Raw genomic sequence first — 20614 nt, forward strand, 5'->3', positions numbered from 1 at the left:
TTGGCTGTGGGTTTGTCATATATGGTCTTTATGTCGTATATGTTGAGGTAGGCTCCCTCTAGGCCTACTTTCTGGAGAGTTTTTATCATAAATCGGTGTTGAATTTTGTCAAAAGCTTTTTCTGCATCTATTGAGATGATCATATGGTTTTTCTCCTTCAATTTGTTAATATGGTGTATCACATTGATTGCATATATTGAAGAATCCTTGGGATAAACCCCACTTGATCATGGTGTATGATCCTTTAATGTGCTGTTGGATTCTGTTTGCTAGTATTTTGTTGAGGATTTTTGCATCTATGTTCATCAGTGATATTGGCCTGTAGTTTTCTTTCTCTGTGACATCTTTGTCTGGTTTTGGTATCAGGGTGATGGTGGCCTCGTAGAATGAGTTTGGGAGTGTTTCTCCCTCTGTTATATTTTGGAAGAGTTTGAGAAGGATAGGTGTTAGCTCTTCTTTAAATGTTTGATAGAATTCGCCTGTGAAGCCACCTGGTCCTGGGCTTTTGTTTGTGGGAAGATTTTTAATCACAGTCTCAATTTCAGTGCCTGTGATTGGTATGTTTATATTTTCTATTTCTTCCTGGTTCAGTCTTGGAAGGTTGTGCTTTTCCAAGAATTTGTCCATTTCTTCCAGGTTGTCCATTTTATTGGCATGTAGTTGCTTGTAGTAATCTCTCATGATCCTTTGTATTTCTGCAGTGTCAGCTGTTACTTCTCCTTTTCAGTTCTAATTCTGTAGATTTGAGTCTTCTCCCTTTTTTTCTTGATGAGTCTGGCTAATGCTTTATCAATTTTGTTTATCTTCTCAAAGAACTAGCTTTTAGTTTTATTGATCTTTGCTATTGTTTCCTTCATTTCTTTTTAATTCTGATCTGATCTTTATGATTTCTTTCCTTCTGCTAACTTTGGGGTTTTTTTTGTTCTTCTTTCTCTAATTGCTTTATGTGTAAGGTTAGGTTGTTTATTTGAGATTTTTCTTGTTTCTTGAGGTAAGACTGTATTGCTATAAACTTCCCTCTTAGAACTGCTTTTGCTGCATCCTATAGGTTTTGGGTTGTCGTGTTTTCATTGTCATTTATTTCTAGGTATTTTTTGATTTCCTCTTTGATTTGTTCAGTGATCTCTTGTTTATTTAGTAGCATATTGTTTAGCCTCCATGTGTTTGTATTTTTTACAGGTTTCTTCCTGTAACTGATATCTAGTCTCATAGTGTTGTGGTCAGAAAAGATACTTGATATGATTTCAATTTTCTTAAATTTACCAAGGCTTGACTTGTGACCCAAGATGTGCTCTATCCTGGAGAATGTTCCATGAGCACTTGAGAAGAACGTGTATTCTGTTGTTTTTGGATGGAATGTCCTATAAATATCAATTAAGTCCATCTTGTTTAATGTATTATTTAAAGCTTGTGTTTCCTTCTTTTTTTTTTTATTTTTTTTATTTTTGGCTGTGTTGGGTCTTCGTTTCTGTGCGAGGGCTTTCTCTAGTTGTGGCAAGCGGGGGCCACTCTTCATCGCGGTGCGCGGGCCTCTCACTATCGTGGCCTCTCTTGTTGCGGAGCACAGGCTCCAGACGCGCAGGCTCAGTAGCTGTGGCTCATGGGCCTAGTTGCTCCGCGGCATGTGGGATCTTCCCAGACTGGGGCTCGAACCCGTGTCCCCTGCATTAGCAGGCAGATTCTAAACCACTGCGCCACCAGGGAAGCCCCTGTTTCCTTCTTTATTTTCATTTTGGATGATCTGTCCATTGGTGAAAGTGGGGTGTTAATGTCCCCTACTACTATTATATTATTGTGTTACTGTCGATTTCCCCTTCTATGGCTGTTAGCATTTGCCTTATGTATTGAGGTGCTCCTATGTTGGGTGCATAAATATTTATAATTGTTATATCTTCTTCTTGGATTAATCCCTTGATCATTATGTACTGTCCCTCTTTGTCTCTTGTAACAGTCTTTATTTTAAAGTCTATTTTGTCTGATATGAGAATTGCTACTTCAGCTTTCTTTTGATTTCCATTTGCATGGAATATCTTTTTCCAACCCCTCACTTTCAGTCTGTATGTGTCCCTAGGTCTGACACTGATCATTTTTAATGGCTATTTCAATATTACATTGAGCTCATATATCATAAAATACTTAACCATTTCCCCACCACTAGGCAATTGCGTAATAATTCTATTATAATTAGTGAGTGCTTTAGAAATATTTTCAAAAATATAATCTTTGTTTTAAAGGGTTTCGTTAAGAAAAATTCCAATGATTAAATTACTGAGTCAAAGAAAGTCAACACATTTTAACTTACCAAGCTCTGAACAAAACCGTCTGGCTTCTGAGAAACTGTGCAATGCCTGATCAGACGTGTAACAGTGGTCCCTGTACTGAATCCACTGTGACTCATTCCCTTTTACTGCTGGACATCTTGATGAGTATGTATGAGAGGACACCTCTTTAGCTGTAAAAGTGTTAGACATAACTGTGAAAATGCACAGAAAAAAATGACTGACTTTTAAAATCTCATTAAATGTCACTGACACTGTGGTTGACATTGTGGTTCCTGTGGGTAAGAAGCATTCAACTCAGTACACATCGGAGACAGCTGCAGCCCACACTGTATGAGTATGCATTCTTGTTAGTTTTTGGAATACCAGTTTTAAAACTGAGAATACAGAGGAAAGTACTTAGCCCTCTAAGATGAATTTAGACTAAAGTAAAAACAATTGGAAAGACAGACTAGGAGAAGAAGAAAAGACAGCTTGGGTAGACCTGTAACTACTTTGAAATAATAATTAAAATTCTTTATTTCTTTGGATTCCTTTTTACAGTAATAATAAAAATGTAGTTGTACCTTGCCGTAAAAAAAAATCACACCCACAAGTGAAAATTTGGTAATTTGTTTACAAAGCACAACAGATCAGCACAGTAAAATCTGTCTCAAACAAAAAAAGTAAGTGTGGCTTCGCAGCTCTTAACAATTCCCCTTGTTTCCACTTAAACTCTTTAATTTTTAATTGTGCTGTGTAACACAAGAAGCCTGTGTAATGAAGCCTGTGCCCCTTAAGACCATTGTTAATTCCAACAGAAGAGAGTATGAGAACTGGAAAGTAAATTGCTGGCATCCTGTTGGTGGGGTACAGATTATCTGAAACAAATATCTGACCTCGTATGGCCAGTAATCTCAACCCAAACCATTGTTCTGTATGCATTATGTATGGTCTGCATATCCTTCAGTCACTGAAGGCCTTTTCTGCTTTTTTCTCCTTGTCACAGTTTGGTAGAATTCTTTTTATTTATGATCCCTATGATTCCAGAAGAATGGCTGCTGTCCCTTCCTTCTTCATCAGGAGACTTCAGGATGGCTCTCCATTCCTCCTTCTGCTTCTCTATCCTCTGTTTCTTCACCTGGGCTTGTTCTTTTTTGAAATCTAGTTATTTGATTGCCTTCTGCCTCCATACTTCCCATTAATGCCACTAGTTTCAGTTCCAAGTCTTCTTCCTTCAGTTTGACAACTGATTACTCCTGGGTAAGTTTCCCAGTTGCAGATGACGTTTGGTCATCTGCAAATTCATCTGCAAAGTCTGTAAGACTTGTGACAATTCTTCATTAATGCTGCCGGAGGAGGAAGACGGTACTAGCAAGCTCTTGATTCTACCACATTGTGAATATAGTTTCTTTGCCAAAAATATACAGCTGACTACTACTTCATTGCACAGGGAGTAATGTGTGTTGCTTCATTAGAGGCAAAACATGTTGAACATTGGCTACCAATGCATGGCTAGGACAAGCGGAGTTTTACGAATGGGCTGGCTTTAAAAAAATTCTTCTTACACTGAGAACATATGGAAATGCCTTATCTTCAAAGTCTATTTGTTTCTAGTCCAGGCTGCAACTGGGCTGTTTTAGACTGCATACATTTTCTTTCCTTACTGTTCTTCATAAAGTTTTGCTTCCAACTCTTGCATTGTGGTAAGTTTGTTATACTCTTGTCAAGAAGATTCAACTTTTTTGAAAGGGGTAAAATACACGCAACATAAAATTTACCACTATAACTATTTTTAACTGTACCGTTCAGTGGTATTAAGTACATTCACATTATTGTGCAAACATCACCACCATCCACCTCCAAAATTTTTTCGTCTTGCAAAATTGAAACTTTGTTCCCATTAAATAATAACTCCTCATTCCTCCCTCCTCCCTGCAACCACCATTCTACTTTATGTCCCTGTGAATTTGGCAACTCTAGGTACCTCATATAAGTGCAATCTTACAGTATTTGTCCTTTTGTGACTGGCTTATTTCACTAAGCATAATGTCTTCAAGGTTCACCCATGTCGCATTGTGTCAGAATTTCCTTTCTTTTTAAGGCTGAATAATATTCCACAGGATGTACACAGCACATTTTGCTTATCCATTCATCTATCAATGGACACTTGAGTTGCTTCTACCTTTTGGCTATTGTGAATAGTGCTGATATGAACATGGTTTTACAAATATCTGTTCGAGTCCCTGTTTTCACTTCTTTTGGGTACATACGCAGAGGTGGGATTGCTGGATCATACAGTAATTCTATGTTAAATTTTTTGAGGAGTCATCATACCATTTTCCACAGTGGCTAAACACCATTTTATAGTCCCACCAGCAATGCACAAGGGTTCCAATTTCTCCACATCCTCACCAATACTTTTTATTTTCTTTTTTTTTTTTAAGATCCAGTTTAAGTTTGCACTTGTATTCGTTTCCCAGGGCTGCCATAATAAATTAGCACAAACTTGGTGACTTAAAACGACAGAAATTTATTCTCTCATAGTTCTGGGGACTAGAAGTCTGAAAATAAGGTGTTAGCAGGGTTGGTTCTTTCTAGAGGCTCTGAAGAAGGATCTGTTTCATGCCTCTCTCCTAGCTTCTCGTGGTTGCTGGCAATCCTTGGCTTGTAGCTGCATCACTGCAATCTCTGCCTCTGTTATCAAACGGCCTTCTTCTTGTGTGTCTGAGTCTCTCCTCTTATAAGAACACCAGTCACTGGATTTAGGGCCCATCCTAATTAAGTATGACCTCATCTTAACTAACTACTTCTGCAAAGACTATTTCTAAATAAGGTCACATTCTGAGGTTCTGGGTGGACATGCATTTTGGGGAACACCATTCAACCCAATACATCACTGAATTTGTGTTTGAGCTGTTGTCATTCTCCTTCATCCTATAAAGTCTGTTTCTCTAACACAGATGTCCTCTCCATTTCTACATGCTTTATCATATTTCTCATGTGTTTCAATTGTTTTTCTAAAAGATTAAATTTATTTTCTATACCTAACAACTAAGATGTCAGTTCTTGATTGTGTTTTTATTCCTCATTCTCTATATCATTCGCCTTTTCTTGTATTCACTTGTATATCTAGATAAGGTGTTCACATTTTCTTCTGCTTAAATCTGTTGAATGTTAAACCTCTCTTGAGGATTCTTCAGAGCAGAAAATATGGTAAGCACCGAGAACCAGAAGCTTCAGATAACCACATGGCCACATCTCGTGGCCTGCCCAGAGGGCCTCTGCAGCTTGCGCTGTAGGTTCTTGTGCTCTTCATCATGATTCATACTCCACCCACCAGGGACGACCCCAGGTCCAGCCCCTGAAGGAAGGGGCTCTTTCTTTAGATTTTAAGGATCCTATATGTTTGGAAAACGTTTAGTTACACAAAACATTTCTTTACTATAGAAACTTTCAGAGCCATCAATATGGTAAATCATAGAGGTATTTCCCAAATTTCTATGCTGTGGAACCCTTTTTTAAAAGGAGCATCTCAGCCTTTGAAAAACATTGCTAAGTGAAATTAAAATTCACAAATTCTAGAGTAAAACTCATCTAGTGACAGAACAATTGAAAGTCTTTGAGAACAAATTCCCTGAATGGGCATATCATATTTGTTTCTCTTCACAAAGTATCAAAATTATTTTGATAGGACTTGTGAATAAACCTTATTTAAAATCTACAAAAAGTTCCTTTGAGTATTTAATCATGTGCATAAAATAAATATCATGTTTTAGTAAATATACAGTTATTTGATATCAAGTCTTACGTTCTGTAGATTTATAACAAATAGCACCATCCTTAACAGAGTTGCATTTTTCATGTTTCCAAATTCCTTTTGGATCCAAGACAACACAATTTCCAGCAGATTTTTTATCTTTCCATGGGATATAGTCAAAGGCACTGCCATCAGACCATTCAAAACTTGATTCACTTCCCTGTGTTAAGAATAATAGAGATAACTTGAATTCAGATGTACGACTTCAAAAAGAACATTAAGAAGAACATGCATGCTTTAAAAAATACAGGGATGGAGTGTTAATTATTTGCTTACAAGTATTGTAGATCTGGACCTACTTGTAAAATCAGGGATTTATTTTTGATGCATTGATTTGAGACATTTGCTCTGGCATAATTTAAATAGGACTTTAAATTTCGAGACAGGGTTACTATACTCTATCTCTAGATTTGTTTTTTTTTTTTAAAGGATGAGTTTATATAACACTTGAAATTAAATGACATGCAAATGTCTTCCCTTTGTCACAATTACAGATTTACAGTCTCAACCTTCACATTATTCTAAATATTGTCTTTTATGTTTTATAGTTTTGTGGTTTGTGTCTCTGGCTAGATTTTTTCATGTTACAGAAGTCATCAAGCAGCAGGGGTCTGGAAGAGAAAAATACTTCCCAAGAAACTCATACGGGAAGGTTAGTTTTGACTTGTCCTCGATTCTATAATCCTAATTTGCCATCCTTTTATTTTCCCCACTTTGTTCTAAAGATTATTTAAATTAGGCCTTCAATTCTAATCTCAATAGATGTCTATTTTTTGTACACTAGACATCATTATTAGTACATGAATATACTAATTAATAGGGTTCGAATAGTGGTACAAAAGACGTGTTTACCCACAGAAGATTATTTTCAAATAGTGTTAATTTCTAGGGGGAAAGTGGGGAGAAAATATACATCTATTAGTCCTAATGTTAAGAGTTTTACTTGGCACCTTATACAGTATAAATTTTGTGCTAATAATCCTCTATTAAGGAAAATATTATCACCCCAATTTTACAGATGAGGAAATAAGCTTGCAAAGGTTTAATAACTTGCTTGTGATCACCCAACATGTAAACAGAAGACCTGCCACTCGTACTGGAACTCAGGTTTTTCTGATCCTGTGCTATTCCCTTTTCACCAGCTCTCCAACTGGTCTATCCCAAATAGGTTACAGAGGTGTTGTTGAGACATTAATCTACTAAGCCCTTGGGATGGCTTGGCAGTGTCTAGGGCAGCTGCAGTCCTGGCCATTTGCCTAGCTCACTCTATAAATATAATTTTCCATTTGTTCTATGTTGTGAAAAGATAGAAAGCACTATGGTATGCAAATGTAATCCGAGGACTTAATCTGATGTTATACTTTGAATTAATATTTTATGCTCAAATTTCCAACCCTCTAACATATTTGGAAAATTTCTGGAAAACAAAACAAGACTTACATCATGACTTGAGAGCCCAACCCATAGTGGAAATCCATCACGCTTTACGATATCTTCCAGAAAAAGCTGGCCATTTTGGTCATGAACACTTGCCAAATGACTTCCACTTTGAGAACATGTATTTAATGCTTCATACCATGTTACCCTTTTTTGAATAACGTTATAAATACCATCTTCATATGGAATAAACCGTGGCAGAGTAGTATTATAGTCTTCCTTGTAGTCAACTGTAATATTTAAATTAAAAGTGTTAGTGATTAAATTTAAATTATTCAAAATACATATTTTGGGTAAGGTTGGACATGCAATCATTTCAAAAGTTAAATAAAACTGGGCCTCTTATTAATAAGGGAGGTCAAATGCATACTTTCTTTTTCTTATAGCCACAGCATATATAATAGGCTCTTAACTATTACAATTGTCTGAGTGATTAAAGAAAGGCATAAACATTGTCTTTTATTTAAGGACCTCACATATTAGTTGGGCACAGAAAACAACAACACCTGAAATGAGGGCAAAACAATTAGCCACTAAAATATGTGTGAATGACTAGAGAAAGAGTCATCTGAATTAAGGGAGTCAGAAAACCTGCTTGATAAATTAGATCTCCAGACTTCAGGTTAGCTGAAATTAGGACTAAAAAGAAATAAGGTAAGCAGAAAGTCAGCTAAAAACAAACAACAGTAATAACAAAACCACAATGATGAGGGTATTTCAAAGGGACACAGAAGCCAAGTAAAAGAGCTCCCAATGGCCAAATCTGAAACAATTTGAGCAAAAAATTAAATAATACAGTCTATTAGATTATAACCCAAAGTATAAAATAAATAACCATGAGACCGTGCTGATATAAATAAATAACGAAATAAATTTTTTTTTAATGGGAGAGAATAGACAAATCTCCTGTGTAGAATTCGAAGTAACTTATATAGATACTTCCCACCTCAGGAAGGTAGAGAATAACTCTCCATTCCACAAGTAAGGACCGAGTATGGTAACTTCCTTACAAAGAGTACGATATGGAAAGGGGGAAGAAGAGTAACTCTGCAGTGGAGAAAGCTAATGAACGTTACCTAGACCCAGGTGATCAAGGTTAAAATCAACAGTGATAAGTAAGTCATGCTGACAGCATATATCCCTCACAGGATGTGATGAGAATGACATTTTACCTCTGTGGTTTTTCCCCTAAACCCCAAACCCATAACCCCAGTTTAATCATGAGAAAAACATCAGCCAACCCAAACTGAGGGACATTCTACAAAACACATGACCAGTGCTCCTTGAAATTGTCAAGAAAAGCAAGAAAATCTGAGAAACTATCACAGCTGAGAAGAACCTAAGGCGACATGAAGACCAAGTGTAACGTGGTATCCTGGATGAATTCCTGAACAGAAAACCAACATAAAGTAAAAACTAAGGAAATCTGAACAAGGTATGGACTTTAGGTAACAATAATTTACCAACATTGGTTTATTTGTTGTGACAAGTGTACCATACTAATGTTAGATGTCAACAACAGGGGAAACTGGTTATCGTGTATATGGGAACTCTCTGTACTATCTTTGCGACTTTTCTGTAAATATAAAACTATTCTAAGATGAAAATTTTATTTAAAAAGGAAAAAAAAAAGAAGGTAGAAGACATCATGACTGGAAAAAAAAACCATATATAAAGGTGGAAATGAGAATGGTTATACACTGTACATGGGACAATGAAGAGATCAGCCTGACAGGAAAAGATACTTCCTGAACCAAAAATGGGGAAAAAAATGGAGACTGGGAGAAGGCCTAGAATTTTAGAAGAGACTCTGTTTTCTAAAAGTCTCAAAAGCTTACATGAACTCAAAGCAATTAATAATATGGAATCCCTGGAGATTGTTGATGGAAATGGTGCATCAGAAAGTTATTCTGCAGGACTATGAAGGGAGAAAATGGGCCTGTGATGGGCTCCATGTTAGCAGAGGGCTTAGAGCAGAATGGCCGTAGTAACAGTTTTTAAGCTGTGAAAAATTTAAAACTGACATGCATTTAAAAATACACTTATTTAAGGAATTAGGCAAGGTTGAGAGACATTCACTTTCAGCCTGGAATGTCAAAACTCTACCCAAACACACTTCCTTATTTATAGAAATCTTATCCATCCTTAAGGCCCGACCAAGTTTTTACTCCTCCTCAGTACATTCTTTGTTTTCATTATTCCTGTTTTCATTGGTCTCTTTTGACTTCCCAACAAATGTAAGCCTGTACCAAATAACCTAAGACTAACCTGCATAAAACAGTGATAAACATTTAATGCTGTCTCCCCAAGTACATTTTATTCCTTGAGATCAAGGACATGACACCAGGGAGTGTGTCTTTTCCTTCCTCTGTGACGTCTACAGCGCCTCTCATAGGACTGAATACAAGGGAGCCACTCAAAAAGTGCAACTGCATGATTCCCGCTAGTGCAGCTAATGACTTTACATTCTCTTTCCCTGGAGTAGAAACTCTACATTAGCATACTTACCCATTTCAATTTTGCAAGCCAGAATGCTGTGCTGGTGAAAGTAAAGTACGTCTTCAACAATATTAAAGGTTTGAATATCCCAGAAGCCATCAGTATTCAAGCCAGCGAAAAACTTGCCATTTTTTACAGCTGGTCTTCCTGATCTCCAGTGTGTATATGACAGCGTGGTCTTATCAGACCACATGAGAGAATTATCTAGAAAAGAAACACTTTTTTCTATGCTTAGAGATTAAATCAAGACTTGAATTACACTTATACGTTAATATTTCAAACTCAACTAATTTTCTTTCTTCTTTCACCACCTTCTAAAAGGTTGTATAATTATGTGTATCCCTCTAAAATATTTTCTAATTATAACAGTAAACCATGCTTATTTTTAATATAGAAAGTACACATTATAAACATGAAAATTAAAATTTACTTATCATTCTACCATCCTGAAATAACTTTACATTTTGTTATGTTTTTCATCCAATATTCATTTTTTCCTACATATATGTTTAATTGTAATGGAAATTAACATAATTATTTTATTTTAAAAATTAACATATATAAAACTAGTGATAGAAACCTCTTCTCTGGACCTAAACTGTGCACAATTTATGTCAATTGATTTTTGATAAGGGTGCCAAGACAATTCAATGGGGAAAGAATAGTTCCTGGGACAACAGGATATCTACATGCAAAAAAAATTAAGTTGGACCTTCTCCTTTTACCATACAAAAAACTCAAAATTGATCACAGACCTACATGTAAGAGCTAAAACTATAAAACTCTTAGAAGAAAACACAGGAGTATGTCTTCACGAGCCTAGGATAGGCAAAGTCAATAGACACAAGTGATAAAATAAAAAATAGACAAACTGGGCTTCATTAAAATTTTTAAAGTTTTTGTGCTACAAATTATACTACCAAGAAAGTGATGAGAGAAAATATTTACAAATCATTTCTTTGACAAGGGACTTATATCCAGAATACATAAAAAATGCTTAAAACTCAATAATAAAAAAGACAAATAATTAAAAAAATGGGAAAAGGATCGGAATATAGATTTCTCCAAAGATAACATACAAATAGTCAATAAGCACATGAAACGATGTTTAATATCATTAATCAATAGGGATATGAAATAAAAACCTCAATGAGATACCACTTCATACCCACTGGAATGGCTATAATCAACATAACATATAAAAGCAACTGTTGGCATGATATGGAGAAACTGGAACCCCCAATGGAAAATGGTACAGCAGCTTTGGAAAACCATCTGTTAGTTCTTCAAAGGGTTACACAAAGACCTAGCAATTCCACTCCTAGGTATATACCCAAGAGAAACAAAAACATATATCCACATAAAAACTTGTACATGAATGTTATTGATAATAACCAAAAAAGTGAAAACCTAAATACCTATCAACTAATGAATGGATAAATAAAATGTGGTATATCCATACAATGGGATATTATTCAGCCAAAAAAGGAATGATACTTGCTACAGTGCCACATGCATAAACCTTGAAACCATTATGCTAAGTGGAATAAGCCAGTCACAAAATAGTCACATATTATATGATCTCACGTACATGAAATGTCTAGAGTAGGCAATCTGTAGAGACAGAAAATAGATCAGTGGTTGCTGAGGGTTGGGAGAGGGGATGGGGAATGAGGAGGGACTGCTAATGGGTATGATGTTTCTTTGGGGGATAGCGATAGTTGCACAACCCTGTAACTATACCAAAAGCCACTAAATTGTACAACTTAAATGGCTGAATTGTATGCTACGTGAATATACCTTACTAAAGTTTTTTGTAAAACAAGTTGCTAGGCCTATTAAAATTATGAATTGGTATGAAGAGTGATGTCATTATTACCTACACATACTCCTTGTTGTCCTGGTTATTTCTTCCTTTCACTGATTACCATTTCCCAAGGCATTCTACCTAAACATCTGCCTGCAGCCATGATACACAAGAAATACGGTACATATGATTTGTTCTTGCTTGCTGCTTTATATCACCTCATGTCTTTGAGTCCCTCTTTCCCTCTCCCCAAATGTTAATAAAGTTACAATTTTCTGGCCAATGTGATAGGCAATGGTATATTTCTAAAGCTGTTATAACAAAAGAGTCACTTTTTCACTTGGCTTGAAATATCTCTCAGTTGACACATGGCTTCTCTTAGTAATTTCTATTTGCGGCCCTACTTTTGAAGAGTCAGAACTTTAAAAAAAATAGAATCCTTTGTATAGGTGGTATGTACAATTCAGTATTATTTAAGCATATTTAAGTGATAAAAAACCACTATGGATATAAATTAAGCCAGTAAGAATTAGTTTTAAGCCAAATTTACTGTTTGCTGGAAATATCTTTCTATATGTCTCTCATATGTCTGTATATTTTAATAGAAGTTTTGTTACAACTACATTTTATAAAAGAAGTTAAGATGATTAAAAGAAAGCCTACAGATCTGAAAATGCTTTTCAGAATACAGAATACATTTTCAGTTGTTTCAGATAATATAACTAACAAAGTACAGCAAAGGGTACAATTGAAATCTCTAACTACATCCTGGGTATAGTTTCTGTTGCTCCACATGGGATCACTGTTTCCTCAGTCACTTTCAGGTAAAGTCTGGGAACTTTCTACCTAGTTCTTCTCCATTTTTTTCCATTCCTAAATTTAAGAGTGTTCAAGCATCATTAGAGAAAAGACTTGGGCAACTAAGTCCTACCATGATGAACTCATCTTCAGCTGGCAACCCAAGTCTTACCCATTACTTGATAGCTTAATTTTTGTTAACTCATCTGCAAGCCATAAACATTTAAGAAAAACCTGAGTAATTCTAAGAAAGAGACAGGTTAGATAGCAGAGAAGACTATTTTTAAAATGGTCAGATTTGAGTAATTAAGTTTCTTTGCCTACCCTACCTCTAGCTATCACTGTCCTGTGTCCCTTATTAAGTCCCTTTTTTGGGGTGAATGTATGCTTTTGATGCTTTATGCCCACACAGTGATCTTTTTCTAATTCCCAAACTTTATGATTTTCAGGACACCTCTAATTGAGTATCTTTCTAAATTGGTCTTACTTCCCCTATTATTAGAGTCTGTGTTTTTAAAAAATTTTCATAGCAATTATATCTTGAATTTGTAGCATTTGCAATCTCAAATATTCTATCCCATTGGCAGACTATGTGTCTCATTTTTCTAATGTATACCCCAAGCCAATGATATAAAACCAAAGATGCAACATTAGTAGAAGTGTATTTCTGTTCTCACTCATCCCATATACATAGAGATATAAAGTAAGTATTGGAGATTTATGCAGGAGTGCAGTCATTTTAGTTAGTCTTGTACTGCTAGGAGGAAGGGTGAAGAAAGGAAATTGTTTTCCACCATTTAACTCTAAGCTTGGTGGTAAAGGCATTTTCGTGGCAGAGCAGAGACACAAAAACTGTCTTGGTATTTGTATTAAGTTATGCTAAGTGCATAATTATAATTTTGTATACTGATTAACATATACTCTGAGGAATATACTTTCACAGCTTGATAAACAAGTAGTTTATAATGAACTATGAATATAAATAGTGAAAACCAGTAGATTTACAACTTACTTTCATAAGTTATACCTAACATGACCCATGAAGCCATGTAATTGTAGTGTAGAAGCTGCTCAAGAACAAAGTTATTCTCTTTTTCGTCTCGAATACTCAGAATATGTGATTTTGGATCTGTTAAATAAAAAATAGTCAATAATTTAAATAATTAATTATTTAGAACACTTTGATAGATTTAGTAATTTTTATTTCCCAGTTTAACACACTCCAAAACTTAAACAATAGTAGAAAATAAGAAAGACATATATAGAGGCTCAAGGTCTACTGGAAGTCAAATCTTCCGCCGTCTTGGGCTGATAGGTTCTAACCGGTTTTTGTCGTACCCTCAAGGGCTATGTCATGCTTTAAGGGTTGTGCCATGCCCCCTTCCCTCCTGTTTCAAGACTAATTTGCAGGGCCCCAGCCAATGAACTTCAGATGGTAGAGGAAAAACATATTTTTCCTCCCCTAAAGTTTTGGTGACCATGAAGGAACAGAAAAGGCTGGGGTACCCTACTTGCTCTGGAAACCACTGATGAGATCCTGGGACAACAGATAAAAGCTGGCAAAAGTCTAATTTGCAGATCCAGCCAGGGACCCTAAGAAGGTTGAGGGATACCTTTTACTCCCCAACAAATGCGTACTACTAAGTGAAAGAAGCCAATCTGAAAAGGCTATATACTGAATGATTCCAACTATATGACATTCTGGAAAAGGCAAAACTATGGAGACAGAAAGAAGATCAGTGGTTACCAGGGATTTGGAGCGGGGGATGAATAGGTAGAGCACAAAGGATTTTTAGGGCAGGGAAACTCTTCTGATGTAGTCGTGGATACATATCATTATACATTTGTCCCAACCCACAGAATGTACAACACCAAAGTGAATTCTAATGTAAACCATGGACTTTGGATGATAATGATGTGTAGGTTCATCAATTGTAACAAATACACCCTTCAGGTGGGAGATGCTGATAGTGGAGGAGGCTATGCCTGTGTGGGTACAGGGGGTATATTGGAAATCTCTGTGCTTTCCCACTTAATTTTGCTGTGAATCTAAAACTGCCCTAAAAAATAAAGTGCACAATTTTTTTTTTTTTTTAATGACTCAAAATCTCCTCACCAACCGCAGAATCATTCTTATTTATGTCAGGACACTTTCAGATTCTGTAAAAAGCCAGGACATCGGAAAAATAATTGTCCTATAATTAAGAAGAAAAGGAAGGGGGGGAATTAAATAGTGATTGCCCTAGATTTCTGATAATAGGCAAATAGGACCCCTGAATTCCTTTTTAGAGGAAACCTACATCCTTTCTCTGTCCCTTTGAGATATAAATCTTACTGTATCTTTGAAATATAAACATCCTAGGAGATAACTCTTAGCTAACAGAGCCATCTGAGACTAAAAGAAATAAAAGAGGGAAAAAGAGGCTTTTTGGAAACAAACTGATACTTGCTCTTTCCAAAGAGTCACCGCTGGCCCTAAATTTAGTCCACACTCTCCACAATACTACATATCAGGCAAATAAAAAATCATAAGGTTCTTCTCCAGGAATACTGGTAAAAAGCTTTAGCCCTCATGAGCAGGTAACCTTAACTTGTTCTACCTGCCAGAAACATAATTCAGATTAAGAAAAAATAAGTCAAGAATGAGAATCAACTCATAAAAATTAGTGAAATTTATGTTCCTGTGTTTATACCTAACTCGTGGCTGAGAGAGAGAGAGACAATATCTAGTGGGGTCAAGCTGGCTAAAATTGAATGGTTTTATCGTAAGGGTTAAATGAGCTTTAATAGCAATAGTGTACCGATGCAAAAGTAGAATTTTGTTTTCTTTCTCTGTTACAAGGATACAGTTTTCTTGGATTATAGGTCTGTTCTTAATGAGAGATTGTAAAAGGGTCTTGTTTTTGTTTTTTTAACCTGATGAATAATTTTCCTAGGAAATATAGATTTGATGTCTTATCAAGATAATTTCCTGTGCTTCTTGTTGACTTCATTAGGTCTTTGGTTAGTTATGAAAACCAAAACTTCTCAATATTAAAAGAGCTAAGGTTTTTTTTTTTCTCATGTGTTACTTCCTATATTTGCCTTTGAAATGTTTTATTGTCACATTGGTAAATGAATAAGTAAGTATTCTTTCATAGTGATCTGTGATCAAGTGCTCAAACCTTTTGGCATTTTTGACAAACTTTACAAAATCAAATTCTAAATAAAGTCTTTTTGACTTCAAACTAACTTTGAGATTTCCCAGAAGGCTCCTGAAAAATCTCAAAGGATTTGTTTTCTCACCTGGTAAATAGAGAGATGTTAAATTGATTAGATTTATTTTATATGTTAAATTGCATGGGCGGCATTGTAAAAAAAAAAAAAGGATGTTTAATATTCTTTAGGTTATATTTGTATGGATATATGTTATTAACATAAATGTTTCAGCAATTGTATAAAACTCCTAGAAATCTGTTAATGTCCTTACTGTCTATGTAATCAGTCATAATTCCAGTTATCTTAAAATGTTGTATGCCACAGAAGTAACAAAGTTTCCTTATCAATTGCGTTATAATGAACTCTCATTATATCTTTAACCATGGCTTTTTACATCTTTTGTTATTCATAGACAATTATTGTTTTACTTTGATGTTCTCCTGAAATCTTTTACAATCAGCTACAATCCAAAAGTACTTAATCCTCAAAGAGATTCATAGAAAAGACTCTGACAAATACTCTGGAACACAGGTTTCTGGTAACTTAAAGATTATAGCACTGGACTGGGTAAGAGTTTCCAGAACTCTAGTAAAGAAACTGATGGATTCATGAAACTGCAAACTCAAGATCAAGCAGAACAAAACTTAACTATATAGGACAGAATAAACTGATGAGGATGATTATAAAAAAAAAGAAAGACATATAAATTAAAACTATCTTGTTGTACTAAATGGATAGGTTAAAATGTTTTCAAACATTTTGATCTTAAATTTGGTCTCACAGAATAGTGGAAAACTAGTAGCTGAGTGGAGAATCTGAAACATTGATTCACTTTACTTTTCCCCATATAAGGCTTATTTTGAGTTGGTACAAATCCACCTATATTAATGACACACTGTCAAAGACTATAAAAAATAAAAACCTCTTAGATGGGCTAAAAGACAGACCTTCCTTTTCCTTAGCGATCACTGTTATAACAGGATTTTAAAAGTTTAATATTTCCCAAAGTGTGTTCCTCAGGGGTTCCTCGGCAAAGAGCTACATTGAAAAAAACTTTACAAATTTTGGTTAACCAAAAGTAAACTAGTTCATTCATGTCAGTATTTCTTAAAGTATATGCTAATGCACATTTGATAATGTTTAAAAGGAATTGAAGATGTGTGGTATTTCTCACCCTTGTTCTTTAACTAAGGATCTTTTTCTTTATAGAACATCTCAAGAGTAGTGTTCCACAGAACACACTTTGGGGAATAATGGTTTGATATTTTCCATAGGAACTTCCTACAAAGTTGATGGGTCCATTGTTCAAAAGTCACAAATTCTCAGTGGATCTCATAGGAAATATCTGGAGAGTCCTGAGAGCTGAAAGTACGAAATACGTATTTCTTTTAAGCAGAGCTGCTTCTTTCTGGCTTATCTAAGTTTTCAACCACTCAAACTGACCTATTTTCTCTTTGCCCACAGTCTAACTTGATTTAATATCCAGCTCTCTGCTCTCTAGTGTCATTTCTTTCTCTTTTAAAGTAGAACCCATTTATACATGTAAAGAGAGACTAGTTCCCTAATGGATGGGTAAAAAAGGAGGTAACTCCTATACTTTCCATTTTAACAAAACACAAATTTTAATACTTTGTCGTTGATAATGCAGAAATTAGGAGATGAATATTTTTGAGTTCTAGTTACTAGCACTAATTAGAAATATATATTGAATATAATACACTTAGATGAGATTTGTTTTCTAATGATCATAATGCAACATATAATGGCCATACCACATACTTACTCAGTGTCTGGCATTTAGAATGAACTTCATCTTGTGTTGTCACTATATATCTATTCTTTGTTATCATGAAATTGTAGCAAGAGTTCTGAAATGGTATCCATGGAGTATTTAGAACAGGAGATGGACATTGAACACTGTTAACTGGTTTGACCTCTTTTTCAGTCTCATCTAGAAAAAGAATTAATGGTAAGAATTCTAACTTCAGATATAAATGTTAAATCCTGTTCATCGTAATTAGACTTGATTTGTAGGACATATTCAGGAAGCCAAGAAATAATAGCCTGGTGATGCTTGTTCTGTTTATGCTCAAATAAAATGTGACCTATTAACCAGCTTTCTGTAGGAAGGAAATTATTTAATACAATTTTCTTTCCCCTGATGCGGAATGAGTAGAAGAATGTGGAAAATGAGGTGTTACTAGGTTAAATGCAGTTTCTGTCTTCCTGCATCACCAAACTTCTAATACAACGGGCCACTTCAGAGAAACTATACAAACATAATAATAGGCACCTAAATATAACTTTGAGAATTCATCTTCAATTTTCTGGCTACTGATATCTTCTCTAACTTTAAAAGAACATTTTATGAAATACTTGATGTTCTAAATAAGTTATTGCTTTAACCAAGCAAACAGAAATAATTTAAAATCTGACATCTAGAAAAATCTGAATTCGGCATTTTTTTTTTCATTTTATGAAAAGGCCACAGATTCAAAAAGATGCAAACAGAGATATGCTCTATTCAAAGCCAATCAAACTGATTCAACACATGGTAGAGACTATGCAATATTTCTCCCAGCTCACAGCAACTCCTTTCGTGAAGTAGTCTTTTTTCTAACCACAAACCCACAAATGTGCACCCCTGGAAGCTGTAAAACCACTTTCCTCTGACTGGGCTAGAGACGGCATATCTGACTTAAGCTGGGTCTATCAGATTCTCTCTACAGATTTGAAAAGTGGAATTCAGAGATTGTCAACTCATCTCCAGTTACGGCTAAAATTGAAAGCTGCAGAGCTGCCATGTTTCACCATGTGCAGAGAGAAGCAGGAGAAGTACATAAAGAGAAGAGTGCAGATCCACTGAGAGAAACGGAAAGGAGAGGTGCAAGACGGCATCTCTGGCTTTGAGATCCCCTTTCCTCGGGAGGCTCAGCTCTATCCCCATTTCTGAGGATCTAAATTTCCCTTTTGGCTTAAGCTAGCGTGAGCTAATTACTGTTAGCAACCAAATGAATCTTAACAGTGACTCATAAAAGAAATGTTAAGCATTGATGATAAGAATTACAAAAGAATTCCCACAAATGTAAGTTTTCCATAAGAATATAAACACAAAATGTATGCAAAATGAGGCTAACAAGGACTTAAAACTCAAAAGTCAATTACTATCGTCAGTTGACAAAAATAAAGATAAAACATATCTAAAATAACAAATTAATGACAAAATATTTAACATATAATAATTCTCCTCAAATACAAATTTTCACAACAGATTTTGTTGTAAAAAGGACATGATTAGGGAAGAGATATGGGAACATATGTATATGTATAACTGATTCACTTTGTTATAAAGCAGAAACTAACACACCATTGTAAAGCAATTATACTCCAATAAAGATGTTTAAAAAAAAAAAAAAAAAGGACATGATTATAATTGCTTTATAATTTTAAAACCAGATTTTACAAAACCATTTCCTCAAAATTCCACTGCTCATGAGACTGATAACAATTTAAGAATTAAAATATTTGAAATTAGCATACTTCCTGAATAATAGCAAATAGCGCCTGGTTGATTATTATCGCAGTCAGATGTTTTCCAGAATCCATCAGTGTCTAATACTACACAGTCTTCAAGTTGTTCATTATTTTCAGCCCAGCGACTAAATTGAAGATGTTTCCCATCTGACCAACCAAAGTTGAGTTCATCCTGTAAGGAGCAGAAATATATCTTAAGTGGTGATACTTCATGTTATCCCTATTGTATGATTTTGACCCTCGTGGTCGATCTAATAATTTTTAAATTTCTTTTATTTTATTTATTTATTTTTGGCTGTGTTGGGTTTTCGTTGCTGCACACGGGCTTTCTCTAGTTGTGGCGAGCTGGGGCTACTCTTCATTGCAGTGCGTGGGCTTCTCATTGCGGTGGCTTCTCTTGTTGCGGAGCATGGGCTCTAGGCACACAGGCTTCAGTAGTTGTGGTGCGTGGGCTCAGTAGTTGTGGTGCACGGGCTTAGCTGCTCCGCGGCATGTGGGATCTTCCCGGACCAGGGCTCAAACCCGTGTCCCCTGCATTGGCAGGCGGATTCTCAACCACTGCGCCACCAGGGAAGTCCCCAATCTAATAATTTTTAATTTTATCTTATGTTTAGCACATATTTACACAGCAATTACTACGCACCAGGCATTGTTTTAGGTACTCTGCAAATATTATATAATCCTCATAACAACCATACGAGATAGGTACTATTATTATATCCATTTTACAGATGAGAAAACTGAAGCCATGTAATGTGCACAGTCATACAGAATGTAAACCACAGTGCTGGGATACAAATCCAGGCCATTAGGCCCTGGAGTCCATGGTCTGAACCATTATGCTTTGCTGCCTCACACATAATTGGAACCATTGGTTGTTGGAAACCAGAAAGCTAAAATGGAGTGAGGACCACTGTAAGCTCTGATTAACTTAGAGATAATATGTAGTAGTGGAAAGAACATGGGCTTTAGAGCTAAGCATACCTAGTTTTGAATTCTGGTTCGGTCACTTAGCTTTTGATTGTGGTATTACCTTGCCACTTTTCCATTCCTTCATCTATTAAATGGATGTGACAATCTCATGGGGTTGGAATTAATGGGGTAACGTGTAAGACACACAAGTCAGTGGCTAGCTGGTACACAAGAAGAGCTACATAGACGTCAGCTCCCTTCCTCTTAAACCTTCAGGCCCTGTGGATCTCACACCACCCTTTTCACACTTGTCTTTGAAGAGAAACTTCCTTATTCACTACATTCTATTGT

General features: G+C 35.6%; 1 protein-coding gene and 1 pseudogene across 3 annotated transcripts in view; both read right to left on the bottom strand.

Moving 5' to 3' along the window:
* The window catches only part of LOC118898295 (CD302 antigen), a 132141-nt gene that overhangs the window by 43845 nt on the left and 67682 nt on the right, over positions 1 to 20614 (bottom strand). For 2 of the 3 annotated variants that reach the window (XM_036858507.1, XM_036858504.1), the window contains exons 26-32: positions 19358 to 19523; positions 17601 to 17768; positions 13632 to 13748; positions 10024 to 10218; positions 7519 to 7745; positions 6070 to 6238; positions 2303 to 2452 (exon numbers count right to left, since the gene is read on the bottom strand). In XM_036858507.1, the coding sequence (XP_036714402.1) occupies positions 2303 to 2452; positions 6070 to 6238; positions 7519 to 7745; positions 10024 to 10218; positions 13632 to 13748; positions 17601 to 17768; positions 19358 to 19523 (1192 nt within the window). The remainder of the gene's footprint in view (positions 1 to 2302; positions 2453 to 6069; positions 6239 to 7518; positions 7746 to 10023; positions 10219 to 13631; positions 13749 to 17600; positions 17769 to 19357; positions 19524 to 20614) is intronic. The other variant, XM_036858505.1, reaches the window with a different exon arrangement.
* Positions 3136 to 3960, bottom strand: LOC118897761 (annotated as a pseudogene).

The sequence above is a fragment of the Balaenoptera musculus genome, chromosome 7 (assembly GCF_009873245.2).
Source record: "Balaenoptera musculus isolate JJ_BM4_2016_0621 chromosome 7, mBalMus1.pri.v3, whole genome shotgun sequence".
Classification (NCBI taxonomy): domain Eukaryota; kingdom Metazoa; phylum Chordata; class Mammalia; order Artiodactyla; family Balaenopteridae; genus Balaenoptera; species Balaenoptera musculus.